Raw genomic sequence first — 14,271 nt, forward strand, 5'->3', positions numbered from 1 at the left:
GTCATTCAGCAAATTAAAATTAATTTTGACATATCTACGATCAACGGTGGGACAAGATCACCTAAGTGACCTGGCATTTTTAAGTGTGGAAAGAGAAAAATTTGAAATGATCAACTTTGATGATATTATTGATAAATTTGCTTCATCAAAAGCGGAAAATTTACACATAGTAATTAGTTTTATAATTGTATTATAATCATATTATTAAATATATGTATCTCCTTAGAGATAATAAATATTTACTTTTTTATTGTTTTAAAACTGCGTGTTTTTAAAATATTTCTTTATAAATATGAAAAATAAATAATAGGTATCTTTTGAACTAATTCTAGATGACCATTTATACATTTCAAAATCTAGTCTTGTTTTCTCAACTGCATTTTTTGCCTCAAATTTAAAGCCTAGATTGAGCCTATGACTTTATTTATTTTACTTTATTTATTTGCGAGTATATTTTGCATATTATATTGTATGGTTTTCGAATGGGGGGCGCTAAAGAGATATTGTGCCCCGGGCGCGAGTTAAGCTCGCTACGCCACTGCACGTTGGTTAAACTTTTAAATTTTGATATAGGATTATGATAACTTATCTTAATTATATTTTTAAAAAGTATATATATAATTATTTAAATATGTTAAAACATGGTTTTTGGAAACTCTGTCACCCAAAATAAATTAAAAAAGCCACAGTTCAAGTGCCTTACACTTTTTTAAGTAACTAACGATTTTAAACTACTTTATAACTCATCTCGCTGTGAAGAATTATCTGGGCTGGCTTTTGAACGGAGAAATAACTTAAATATTTTAAAAGTTATTAAACCTTTTTTTTTTTTAAATCGCCAATTTGGCGACATTTTCCCCACCTAGTTGAAAAATATCAATATAGCTGCCATATTCCCAGTTTACGTAAATTTCTATAAGCCCAGTTAATGCAGCATTGGAGTAAGTTTTTAAATATTAAAAAATTAGACAGCAAACGCTTTTTATTTTCACAAGATTGTGACATTTCTTCATTTTAACGCTTTGCGCCATTTGCAGAAGAAGCATATACCGCACTGAGTCTAAACTTGTCAGAAATCAGTCACAGTTACGAGTAAATGTTGTAAACTCATAGCTATAATAAAAATATCATATTATTCGCAAAAAAGAAACATTATTTCATATGACAACGGAGCCTTCAAAAAACAGCATTAAGAAAGAAGAACGATGTATTTAGAATAAAGCAGGGTCAATATTTTTGAATGATAACGTGTAGATTTCTTCATAATCTTTTATCAAGATTAAGGAAATTGATAAAGCGACAAGTGTTCCTACCCGCACCCTCTCTTAAAAGGCGACCTTGAGGAAGGAATCTTCTCTTAGTTCCGTGATTATTCGTAATGGAGGACAACAAACTCGTTTTATATTCTTATTTTCGAAGTTCGTGTTCTTGGAGAGTACGAATTGCTCTGGCTCTTAAAAATATTGACTATGAATCGAGATTTATTAATTTAGTTAAGGGAGAGCATTTATCTGAGAGTTATGTTAAATTGAATCCATGCGGTGAAGTGCCGGCTTTAGTCACCGGCACCGGACAAACGATCACCCACTCCGTTGCCATTCTTGAATACTTGGAAGAAACTGTTCCCCTTCCACCTCTTCTGCCCCAGGATTCAGTTCTACGAGCTCAGGTGAGCCGATCTTAATTTTTGTTCAAATTAATTATAGAGTAATTTTTTTATTATTATTATTCTAAAAAGGAAGAAGAGCTGGTCGACAGCAAAAAATTTCGTTGTCAGAAATTTTTTTTTTTAGATTCTTTATTTCTGTTATTATTAAGACTCTTATTCTGTTGACCTTAGTAGTTTTTTTTTTCCTTTTCCTTACAAAAAAAAAACGAGAAAATAAGCTAATGATAAAACTTTTTTGTCACTAACCTAATTCTATTTTTATATTAATTATTTTATTTAATTTCCTATTGTTATTAGTTAAAAACTTATATTGACAAAATTTTAATTTTTTATTTCGATTTAAAAAGAAATGAAGTAATTTCCAAACAACAAAAGATTTTTTGTTTCGGACCTAATTTTATTTCTAATTTTTATTTCCTAATGTTTTTTGGAAGGCCCTAATCCCTATGATTTAGCAAACAAAAGGAAATGTTTTAGTCAGTTGCCGAAATCCTATCATTTGCAGTTTTCAACCTTTTATTCTTAAAATACAGGGTTCGAAAAACCGCCCGTCCTCGGCGGTCAAAAATTCCCTGCGAACAACGAATTTTTCGAATCCGACGTCCGCGCGGACGGCCTTTTTCCCTTCTTGACTTTTGTCATTTAAATTATTTCATAAAAGAAATACAAGGTTACTATTAGTAACCCAGTATTTCTTTTATTACTGTATAATGTAATCTTAGTAACTACTAGTTCATTGTGCAATTTATATAAATGTTTGCAATAAATAAGAGAAAATTATATTTTTATTTATTTAGAAGCTACGGGTTAGTTTCAAAGGAGGACGGGTACATTGTTGGACAAGCCGCTCTCGGGGACGGGCAAAATTTCTGAGTTTTTTCGAGCCCTGTTAAAATATCAATGTTCATAAATATAAGATCAGAATATAATTTCCAATCTTTTATGCGAATTTTAGCTAAAAACCAAATATTTGCTGCTTTATATATTTTGATAAACATGTTTAATTTTAATAAACATTTTTATAAATATTTTATACATTTATTTTTAATTAATTTTATATTTAATTAATATTTTATAATAAGAAAAAGTAAAACATGTACGTCGAGTTGTATGTCGACCGAAGGCATCATTAAGATTAAGACCACGATCTCGAGATCAACAGTATCATGATTTTAGTGTCGTCAGCATTGCACACCGGCCACCTTTATTCCGCGGACAAACTGGTACCCATCGATCTGATCTTTGTGTTATATCATCAAATAATAAAACTATGGTTTTTCACAATGATAACTCAGTATCTTAAGTGGACGCTATACCAGGGCAGAAACTTTTCATGGTAAATTCTTCTTCAACGCTATCGATTTTTTAAAATTTCGAGAAAATCAGTTCAGGTAAACTTAGAGTAAGTCATAAAGTTTCAAATGCTGTAAAAAATACTTCAAAATATTAAAATGCAAACAAATTATTCGAAGAGAACTTTTCCGTTGAGTAATCCTAAGTTATAATCTCATAATTTATTTTCATTTGTAGATTTTAAAATTTTGTTTTCAGTATTTGAAACTTTATGGCTTACTCTAGGTTTGTCTGAATTCACGTTTTCTGCATTTTAAATTAGTAATGAATTAAAAAGAGAATTTGCGAGGAAAATTTTCATCCGTGATATGGCTGCCAGTTAAGGTATCCGACTAGTTTTGATTAAATTTTTTTAAATATTAAAAAAAATTAAAAATTAGTTTATATGTTTCACTATGCGCAGAAGCTTTTAAAACTAGCAAAAAAATTATTATTAATTTATTATTTTCTTTCTTCTTTTTTTAAAATGGCCATATTTAGGTAAAAATAAGGCTTTTTTCCCCCTTTTTTCCTCCTTGCATATCCGCAAGACAGTATAAAAAAAAATTTATCGTTCCAAAAAATCCTTTCCGGATTTTATTTAGAAGGCTTTGAGAACTATGTTTTGAACCATTAAGTTAAGAGCAAGTGCATATACTTCTGAGTTAGGGAACAATGTAGTTAAAAAAAATTAATTTTTTAAAAATTTCGCACTTGTCTTTGCGAAAAACATGCATAAAAAAATATATTTTCTTAGTCTGTAGTTCAAAACATGAGTGCTATCATCATAAACACTCATGAAAAATTGTAGACAATTATTTTAAAAACAACATGAGATATCGTGTTTAAGGTGGTGTAAAATGTGAAAAAAAAACTGATTTTTTGAGATAAACGCATTTAAGGACTTAAAACCACTAGTCTATCCAGCGTTATCAAATTGCAGAAAAACTGCTATAACTTTGTAAATAATTAGAGTACAAACAAAAGTAAAGTATTTTTAGAAATCTAAGTGTTCAGGGATTCAAAATTTATAATAAACTCAATTTCGAAATCATGTTTTTGCACTAGCGTCTTCGCTGCTCTTGGTCAAAAATTAACCTAAAGTAAAATTTTTGTTTTGAAAAATGATTGAAGATTATTGTTATTGAAATTGTCTACGGCCGTTAAGGCAAAAGGGAGTACGATTGTTCTGGTTTTCCAGTGGCGCCATCTATGGCCAAGAATTCGACTTCTGTCTCACACATACGTCACACCTGTTTATAGGGCGGATCCATTTACACAACCATTCCTTCTTACACAGATCGTAATTTTCACCTCAATCAGAAAACGACCAATCTCCAATTCACTACCCCCAGAGGTATAATTTGTTATGGGAATATGGAGGACTTTGTGACCCTAAAAATTTAAAGTACATCAAACACTATTTTATATCCGCCGTTGAACAGCCGACCCAATTTTGGGCTTATGACTACTAATGTTAAACTCCGTGGCCTTGTAATTGTGAACCAATCCAAACGACAATGAAACTCCTGGATCAGTACCCTAAAAACTATTGATTTGTTATGGGAACATGAAGGACTTTGCAACTCGACAGATTTAACATACATCAGTCACCATTTACTACACGGGGAGTCTTCAGACGGCGGGGATCAAACCCCCGAACTCATGGACATGGGCCCTGTGCCCTACCAACCAGGCTTTCCCAGCCACCAATCACCATTTACTACACGCGGAGTCTACTGCCGGCTGGATTCGAACTCCGATTCTCTAGAACGCGAGTCCAGCTCCCTGCCAACCATCTATCGCGACCCTAATTAAAGATTATAAATATTAATTGAAAGTCTATTGATTATTGATTGAAAGTCTATTGAGTATTGATTGAAAGTCTATTGATTATTTGAAAGTCTTAATTGATTATCTCCTTCCTTAGGTGAGAGCCATTGTGGATACGATAGCTTCAGGTATTCAGCCAATTCAGAATATGAAAGTGCTGAAATACGTGGGTCAAGATTCTCAGCAGTGGGCAAAGCATTGGATACAGAAGGGATTTGTTTCCCTGGAAAAGATTCTAGGAGAAACCCATGGTCAATACTGCGTGGGAGATGCTTTGACCATGGCCGATGTCTGCCTCCTACCTCAGATCTACAATGCCAATCGCTTCGCTGTCGACATGTCACAATTTCCTTTGATCGCCGAAATCGCTTCCAGGTTGAGCGAATTGGATGCTTTCAGACTGACCCGACCTGAAAATCAACCCGATTGTCCGGAAGAACTGAAACGTCACAAATAACTGGATGACGTCAAAAGACAAATCAAACATTTTGTAAAAAAAAAAAATTTAAATAAAATGTTAGGAACCATGCATGACGTTTTTTTTAGAAAAATTTTGTATTGTTTTTCCTTTATGCTTTACATAACAAGGTTACCACTCCACGGGGAAAATAGGAAAAACCTAGAAAATGCAGGGAATTTAAAAATCACCTGAAAAAACTAGGAAAATGTTGGGAAATTTCAGTTCTTCCTTATAAACTGGGAAAATTTTATTTCTTATTTTCCTCTTTTAAAAAATAGTGACCACACAAAGCGCTATCTATGGGATATTTATAATTAAGGCCCGGATCTTGATGACATTTGCATTTTTGGACATTTTTTGTCTTTTAGAGCATTTTTTTAGATTAATTGGGCATTTTTCTTTAAATTTTGGGGCNTATAAGATTCTATGTAAAATCTTAATTATAAGGTGATACCCTATACAGCTTTATTGTTTTTAGATGACTGTTTGTACTTGTTTACGTTAGTGTATCAATTAATTAAATTAGACGATATATAATATAAATTAAACAATTAGATAAATTATAGACGATATATTATTCAGATATAGAATATTTATTATATCGATTATTATATTATAATAATTAGACCAAATTATTAGACGCACTGTAGTTTTTTAATAATTGCACGCTTTGCAAGAGTTCATACGCAATACTTTTATATTTAAACATACATGTAATGGGTTTTTATTCAGATTTTTTATATACTTCCAATTTGTATTTATTTTCAATGTATTGCTTTAAAATGTTAAACAATTGATACACGAACGGTAAACAAGTACAAACCGGTTTCAGTCACTTAAAGCTGTATCACCTGATGATTAAGATTTCACATAGAATCTTATAGTTCGTCTAATAATTTGGTCATGGACTGTAAGTATGTTTATCAGTTCCTTATAAGTTTTTCTAGTACAAATTATATAAAACTAGTATAGTTAACCCAATATAACTCACACACAAGAGCACAGTGATTGTGAGCTTCTTCTTTATATATTGCTATATAATATATACAGGATTTTTTTTTCTATATTTGAGTGGCAACTGTGCATAGGTATCTCTTGGTAATTTGACTTTTAAACAGCTTTCTACAGAAATATACGGGGATCTTTTTCCCCCTCATGAAAACGGGCAAATATCTCAACCTCGGCCATTTTTCCTGGAGGGGGTCATGTTTAGTGTTATTAGATAAATATTTTCAAAATATCAAGCATCTACTTCTGATTTTTTTCGATCTGTGACAAGCACTTCTCGAGATATCTTTAATTTAAGCAATTAATATAATTTAAATTCAACGAATAACCCGCAATCCAAATACAACATTCTGAGGTTAAATTGAGGAAAAATTTTTTTAAAGAAAAATCCAAATCTGCAATGAAATTCGAGTTTATTTACAGTTGCCCTGGGTTTTTTTTAAAATTTTAACGTTGCTTAAAAAGATTCGTGGAAAAAGATATTTTAATCCTGTTTAAACGAACATATACAAGACTGATTTTTTTTTATTTTGCTAAGACATTAAATCTTCAAAATCTCGATGGATGAAGGATTCAAGTGACAGCTTTTGAGTGTTTATATAACGGAATAAGGATCCAAGCGCATTTGTCTACGAACAGTTGACGAAAAACTTTAGAAAATCTCTATTATTGAGAACGCTATGACGCGAACAGTTTAAATCAGGGTAAGAAGCATGAGGACATTAGTTTTATTTTAACATTTAAACTTACAAGCTAGTTAAGCGAAAATCACTAAAATATCACACTCTTTATTCATTGATCTGCCCTTAATTGCCATTATAAAAATATACATAAATGTATAATCATGATAAAGGCTTTCCTCTATTATTTTCATTGCTTAGTCGCGTACAATTTTTTGAACAAAAGTGTTTGTTTTTTAATGATTTCAAAAGGATATAGATATTCTATATACATAAGTAATATTACTAAAAAGTCATGCTTTTTTACCACGTTTATATCAACTTGCCTTCGTGTATGTCTGTTCGGGTGAAATTTTGTAATCGATTTTAAACTAACTTCCCGACTACCTACAGACTTCAAATTTGGCACATAGTTCAGAATTGGATGAAAATGAAGAGAAAAAAGACATACAAAGTAAAATAAAATTAAAATTATAGAAAAATTAATATTTTCGCGATTGTCTTTTGTTGTCGATTCTATTATTTCAAATTAGTGTCACATGTCAGTTGAAAAGTTTTGTGTACAGTGAGTGAAAAAATTTAGATTTTGGAAGTGAGTACAAAAAAAATTAAAATAATGTTTTTAAAAACTACGTTTTTTGTAGTGGAGAATAATAATTAAAAAACAAAAATTTGAAGACCGAAAAACGTGGGGGCATGAAATACATAACAGTACGTATACACATTTTCTTACTCATACACATGCACAACCACATGCACATCCACATTCAGATACAATTACAGATATACATGCACATATTCTTATGAGCACACATACTGCTACTGTTATGTATTTCATGCTCCCCACGTTTTTCGTTTTTCAAAATTTTTGGTTTTTTAATTATTATTCTCCGTTATAAAAACGTAGTTTCTTAAGTATATTATTATTATTATTTTGTCTGATAACATCAACAAAATTATTATTCGGAAATTTAACAAAATTACCACATTAAGTGCAATTTTATGAACAAAGAAAGAGCTTTGCTTTGACTTTTGACGTCTATAGAAAATTTCCTCATTAAATCCGAGATTACCGGGAATCATTGCCGAGTTGGACAGTATTTGACATTAATCAGCTCAGTAACACAGATATTAAAAACCCTCGTAAAAATAACCTACTATTAGTACTATAAAAATAAACTAACAAAAATTACATTTATAACGTACGCTTGCGTTAATTAAAAAAACCCTCATCAAAAAAAGTACTTACCTTTATGAAGAGGTTCTAAGTTACAGAATGAAGATGTTACTCGCGCGAGTGTCAAAAACGTCACTCTCTGCAGATGAGCAAATAAGGTTCCTAATCACATATGCAGAACAGTGAGTCATTTTATGACTGTATTGTTTTAAAAAAGACGATCGTTTAATAAAGATTTCTGCATGCATACAATGCAAATAGAGATGTTGCTAAATATTTCATCACTGAAGATTTAATGGAACAGAAGATTCGTGAATATAAAAAGCTTCCATAATATTCCGTTTATACCACAACACTTTTTTAATCTATTATTTATTTATTTATTTCAGGCAGGATATTACATGCGCTGGAAGCAACTTTTCTTCCAGCAACAGAACAAATTTTTATTTTTTAATTGCGATTCGTTAACGTAAACCTCGTTAATCGCAATGAATCAGGGTTGACTATAAAATCTTACATGTTTAAAATTATCATATATTGAAATCACGACTGGGTTTGGCCGGGATAACCTGGTCGATAGGGCGCTGGGCCCACGTCCGAGAGTTCGTGGGTTCGAACCCCGCCGGTCGAAGACTCCCCATGCAGTAAAGTGACTGATGCACGTTAAATCTGTCGAGTCGCAAAAGTCCTCCATGTTCCCATAACAAATCAATACCTCTGGGGGTACTGTATTGGAGATCGATCGTTCTCTGATTCAGGACAAAATTACGATCTGTGAATGTATGAATGGGTTCGCCCTATAAACGGGTGTGACGCATGGTGTTGCAGAAGTCGAATTCTTGGCCATAGATGGCGCCACTGGAAAACAAGAACAATCGCACCCTCTCTGCCTAAACAGGCATACGTCAACAACAACGATTGGGTTGTCGATTATCAATGATCAACTCCGTAACCTTGTAATTTTGAACCCAACTCAGAGACTGAGGAACTCCTGAATCAAGCACTGGAACAAACTTGTTTTCGTGGAGGACTTTTTGATGGAACTAACCCCAATTGCTTTACATGGAGAGGAAACCCTTCAACGTCTAGCCCGACAGTAAGGGGATTCAAATCCATCGTCTGTCTATCGCTGAGGATATCTTACGTCAACACTGCGGTCGGAGCTACCCGAGAGCAGAATTCGTATCGACCAGCCACCACTGGAATTCGAACATGGATCACATCATTGAAGAACAAGTGCTATATCCCCTGAGCCACTATGGCCCGAAAATTACAGTTTAAAAACTCCGACTCTTAGCTAACTGTTTATTTTGCGACGTACTAGGTTAGGTGGAAAAATCTCCTGCATTTTATAATCAGCCTAACACTTTTTAGATTTATCACAGCCGAGTAGCCTTGGAACCAACAAGTTTTCGTGGAAGAATTTTTGATGGAAATAACCCGCATTTGCGTTACATGGGGAGGAAAACCTCCCTCGGTTAGCTCGAAGGCAAGAGGTTACTAATCAATAATTCGCTTACCGCTTATCATATTTTATCTTAGCACTCGGGTTGGTGCGAGCTGGATGCAGAATTCGTATCGACCATCTATCACTGGTATTCCAACCTGGGTCACTTGATTCGAATCTGGGTTTGGGAGGCGAGTGCTCTATTCCCTTGAGAAGATCGAACCTCAGCTCTTGTCTAAACTTTTAGGGAAACCCTTTCCAAAAACGTAACTATGGACACGTGGTTTCAAATAACTTTCAAAATGCTGATTTGTTGACATCGCCAACCCATGCCATCTACTTTAATGTTACTGGCGCTTACGTGACGTAAAAAAGAAATAAAGATACATAACTCATTAAGAACTTGCAATGAACTGTCAGCGAAACTTGTTTTTAACTAAATAGAGCTGTATGTGAGCAAACATATTTGATGTTATCTATAAAACAATTGAAAGGGGGGAAATGTCTGGAGTTGAAATTGCAGCAATGACTAAAAGAAAAATTGGTTTTTCACGCGTCTCTTCAGAGCAGAAAAATAAAAAATTTATGATTTTTAAGATTGGGGATTAAATCTCCCCATGTACCCGCAGTTCAAAATCTTAGCACAAAAAGGTTTTCATAATACAACATGGCTGGGATAGTCTGGTTAATATGGCGCGGGACACAAGTTTGTGAGAACGGGAGTTTAAATCCAGCTGGCCGAAGACTCCCTGTATAGTATATTGTGACTAGTGCGCATTAAATATATCAGGTCATAAAGTCCTCTATATTCTCATAACAAATTCAAAAAGAGAGAGAAAACACACAGACAAACTCACACATTCCTCCTTTACTGCTAAAGATAACGTCAAAAATTTTAAGTACAAAATAATTTATATCATTTATATACTTTTTTAAGAATTGTTAGTTTTTTTTTTTCTTTTATGATCAGCGTTGAACAACCGACCCAATTCTGAGTTTACGACAATCAGTCTTGTAATTTTGAACCCAACCCAGAAAACAAAGAAACTTCTGGATCAAGCATTGGGGCAAACTAGCTTTCGTGGAGGACTTTTTATGATGGAACTAACTCTATTTGCGTTACATGGGGAGGGAAACCAATAAATCCTTCCACGGCTAGCCCGACGGCAAGGAGGTTCTAACCCATAATCTGTCTACCACTGAGGATATTTTACGTCAGTACTGCAAGCCGAGAGCAGAATTCGTATCAACCAGCCACCGATGGTATTTGAACATGGGTCACGGCATTGGAAAACAAACACTCAATCCCCTGAGCCACCCTGCCCCAAAAATTTCTAAGCAAAACTCCAACGTTTTGCAAACCGTCGTCGTCACTTTGTGACCTACTAGGTTAACAGGAAAAACTCCCCGTATTTTTTAATCAGCCTAACACTTTTTAGGTTAATCACAATAGTTTCAGATAATTTTAGAGTTATCATTACTCATTAAGTTTGATTTATTTCAAATCATTTACAACTATCACTGCAATTTTAGTCTAATTCGAAAGTAAAGCATCAATTGCTGAATGAGTCTGATTCACAATACATACCTCTTTAAAGCACAGGTATAATGCAAAGCTCATAGCCATAAACCTAAACAAATTAATGCTTAGTTACATAAAGTCATGATTGTTAATAAGTCTAAAAATATCAGGCTATATAGAAAATACAGGAGACTTTTCAAATTAAAGTATTGTAAAATGTCGACATTCACAAAAAGCTCTTCTTTTCTTTTTACATAGTTGCTAAAAATATAATATTCTCTTCGGGTGCCCTAACTGTACTTGTAGTGCTCTATTATGACATGAGATACTCCCCGATTAGACAATCCAGGTTCGAATACCGGTTGGTCACGTATTCTTTTTCCGACTCGCACCAACCACAGTACTGACTTAAATGGTGAGATTTTTAATATTGCGGGGGAATGAAGATAGCGCCTCGAGTGATATACGAATCCGTATACAACTTTTGGAAGGTAGTGCTTTTCGATTTATGGAGAATAAAAAAATTTCGCTCCATAGTACCCTCCGCCTCTGAATACTTTCCCGTACATTAAAATTAAGATAATATACTTAATGATTCTATTCAAACATGTTTCCTACTCTATTACTTTAAAAACCTTTTATTCCTAAAAATAATTTTTTTCTTGTTCGGTTGAATTATTACACGTGGAGCAGCTAAGCAAATAAAACAGAGCGTCACATAAAGCATTTGGAATATTTCAATTTGCATCATTCGATGCATTATTTATAGATTTCCATTATATGTATCTGTACAGCATCTAAGAAGAGCTTCAGCGCAATTCGAAAAATCACCTTTTGAAATGTCTAAAAGGCACCAGGAAGCTTCCAAAGAACAAGAACAAACTAAGAACAATTCGATGTTTTAGCGCATTTCAGAAAACCAACTTTAATTGAAAAACTTCTAGAAGCTATTTAAGTTGACAAAAAACATGTTTCCGGACCAAAGGCCGGGTGATTATTACCATAATCAAATGAAATTTTCTTCATAGAAAATACGAGCGAATATACGAATTTTTATATTTTTTGCAACACAGAATTCATTTAAATCTCATTTCTGGGGAATACTGTCTTTTACAGAGCATTTCCGAAAAATTTTAATTTGTCAAAAAAAAAAAAACATGCTTATTTGGTGACATATCATTAATGAGTTTTAGTTATTTATTTTTTATATATTCTTGCAAGGCAGAATTTATTTGAAACTGGCATAATATGAAAGTATCGTCCATAAAAAGCGAAATTTTTGAAACTGTCTTAAGGAATTTTAAGCCGTTAAAAAAAAAAAAAAACATTAAGCGGATATTTATTTTTATTTATAATCAGCGTTGAACAGCCGACCCTTTTTTGGGTTTGTGTAAATCAACGTTAATTCCGTAACCTCGCAATTTTGAACCTAACCCAGAAGACAGCAAGACTACCGTATCTAGCATGGCAACAAATTAAGCCTTCATAGAAGACATTTTGACATAATTTGCATATACGTTAAATGAAGAGGAAAACCCCACCCAGTTAACAAGAGATTTCTAACTATTGACCCGTATAATAATGAGGATATTTTACGTCAGCACTGTGCGAGCTGGAGGCAGAATTCGTATCGGCCAGGCATCGCTGGAATTCAAACCTGTGTCACTTCATTGGGAGGTGAGCGCTCTATCACCTGAGCCACCGTCACTTTGTTAATTTTTTGTTGGATTCATTTGAAACTGGAGCAATAGGCATAATAATTTCTAAAAACAATTTATTTTATTAGAAAGAAATTTAATTTTATAAAAAAATGCAAAATCCAAAGCATACGTCGATCAACTAATACCAGTATTAAAATATGTTTTTTGTCAGCTGTTTTGGCTCTAAATATTAGCCTATAATGCCAATACATATAACATATACAGGGCTGGAAGTCCAAAATTTAAAAATTAAGAACAAAATTGCCTCCTAACTGAAGAACAATTTTAGGATGATGGTTAGGAAAAATTTGTATGATACCAACATGGATTCGCAGATATGCAATTAGTAATAGTTTCAGTACACTTAAAACAAACAAAAAATTTACAAACTCATAACTGCCAACTCTTCCGGTTTTCCCGGAATATTTTAATTTTGTATTTAAAGAGGTACCGAAACTCATATCATGCCATTAAAATTTTTGAATTATAATAATAATTATAAATGAGTTTGACCAACACTACAGATAAATAATTACAAAAAATATGTAAAAGCATACTATTCTTTACGATAACGAATTTTAACCTAGTCAAAATATAAATATATTTTTGAGAAAGATTGTTTTTCGGTAATTGTTTTACTACCACTTGGAAAATTCATTCTCAGAAAGAGGGAAAGTTGGCAGGTATGCAAACTCAAAAATTTCACACACGCTACACAAAAAATTCCCTCATGTTTTTCTTTTCAAAACGGGGAGAAAGGAGTCTAAATATGGAAAATCGTTAAGTAAAAATACGAGAATTCCTTGTGAAAAACAGTTAAGTATGATACAGTGATGAGAGAGATAAGTGTTTTTTATGTATTTCTCCCACATTGAATGCTTTTATGCCATCAAATCAAGGATCCCTAACACTGGAAGTAGATATACAGTCAAGCTTCTATTTAACGAACTTCCATTTTCCGAATTTTTTCGAGGAATCAAGAACATTTTGGAAATTTTTTCATAAAATAACTTCCAAATAGCGAAGTGAATTTTCTATTTAACGAACTTTTCTTTGATATCCACTTTCCCTATTTCCCGAAATATTTCAGAACAATTTAAACTTGTTAAAGCATTTTATGCGGGAAATGACCTCGAATTGATTTTTGAAGCCACTTAACTTTTAGAGAAAGCAGTGAAATCCCTGTCCCTTTTTGTTTGCCTTTCAAACGAAAAACTGACAAAATTAACGGATTTGATGAAGCAAATTCGGATTAACGCAATTAAACTTATGAACACATGTGGTAATGTATGTTTAAAATTACTTCTATAATAAATGCAGTCATAATTTTATACATAAATTTAGCTTTTCTTAGTTGAAAATGTATGTAGCATGATAGTGTAACAGTGGATAATGTTTTGCTCTATTTTTGCTTTTCTTGTAGATTTCTTTTATGGTTAAGAT

The 14,271-nt window shown here is 32.9% G+C and overlaps 2 protein-coding genes across 5 annotated transcripts in view; one reads left to right on the forward strand and one right to left on the reverse strand.

Moving 5' to 3' along the window:
* The window catches only part of LOC107452916 (uncharacterized), a 32,866-nt gene extending 24,478 nt beyond the window's left edge, over positions 1 to 8,388 (reverse strand). The window contains exon 1 of one of the 4 annotated variants that reach the window (XM_071177875.1): positions 7,967 to 8,105. In XM_071177875.1, coding sequence (XP_071033976.1) covers positions 7,967 to 8,065 — 99 coding nt within the window. In that variant the 5' untranslated portion in view covers positions 8,066 to 8,105. Of the gene's footprint in view, positions 1 to 7,966; positions 8,140 to 8,231 lie in introns of those variants that run through there. The other 3 variants (XM_071177874.1, XM_043056290.2, XM_043056288.2) reach the window with 3 other exon arrangements.
* LOC107452915 (maleylacetoacetate isomerase) lies at positions 893 to 5,385 on the forward strand. Its single transcript, XM_016069542.4, has 2 exons — positions 893 to 1,669; positions 4,932 to 5,385. Exons 1-2 carry the CDS (start codon positions 1,379 to 1,381, stop codon positions 5,289 to 5,291), a joined length of 651 nt encoding a protein of 216 aa, XP_015925028.2. The 5' UTR covers positions 893 to 1,378; the 3' UTR covers positions 5,292 to 5,385.
* Positions 8,389 to 14,271: the final 5,883 nt, after the last annotated feature.

Source organism: Parasteatoda tepidariorum, chromosome 2 (assembly GCF_043381705.1).
Source record: "Parasteatoda tepidariorum isolate YZ-2023 chromosome 2, CAS_Ptep_4.0, whole genome shotgun sequence".
NCBI classification, from domain to species: Eukaryota; Metazoa; Arthropoda; class Arachnida; order Araneae; family Theridiidae; genus Parasteatoda; species Parasteatoda tepidariorum.

Coding starts and splice junctions, on each gene's coding strand:
- LOC107452915 (XM_016069542.4), top strand. CDS start 1,379: ATGGAGGACAACAAACTCGTTTTATATTCTTATTTTCGAAGTTCGTGT. Junction 1,670..4,931: donor ATTCAGTTCTACGAGCTCAG/GTGAGCCGATCT, acceptor CTCCTTCCTTAG/GTGAGAGCCATTGTGGATAC.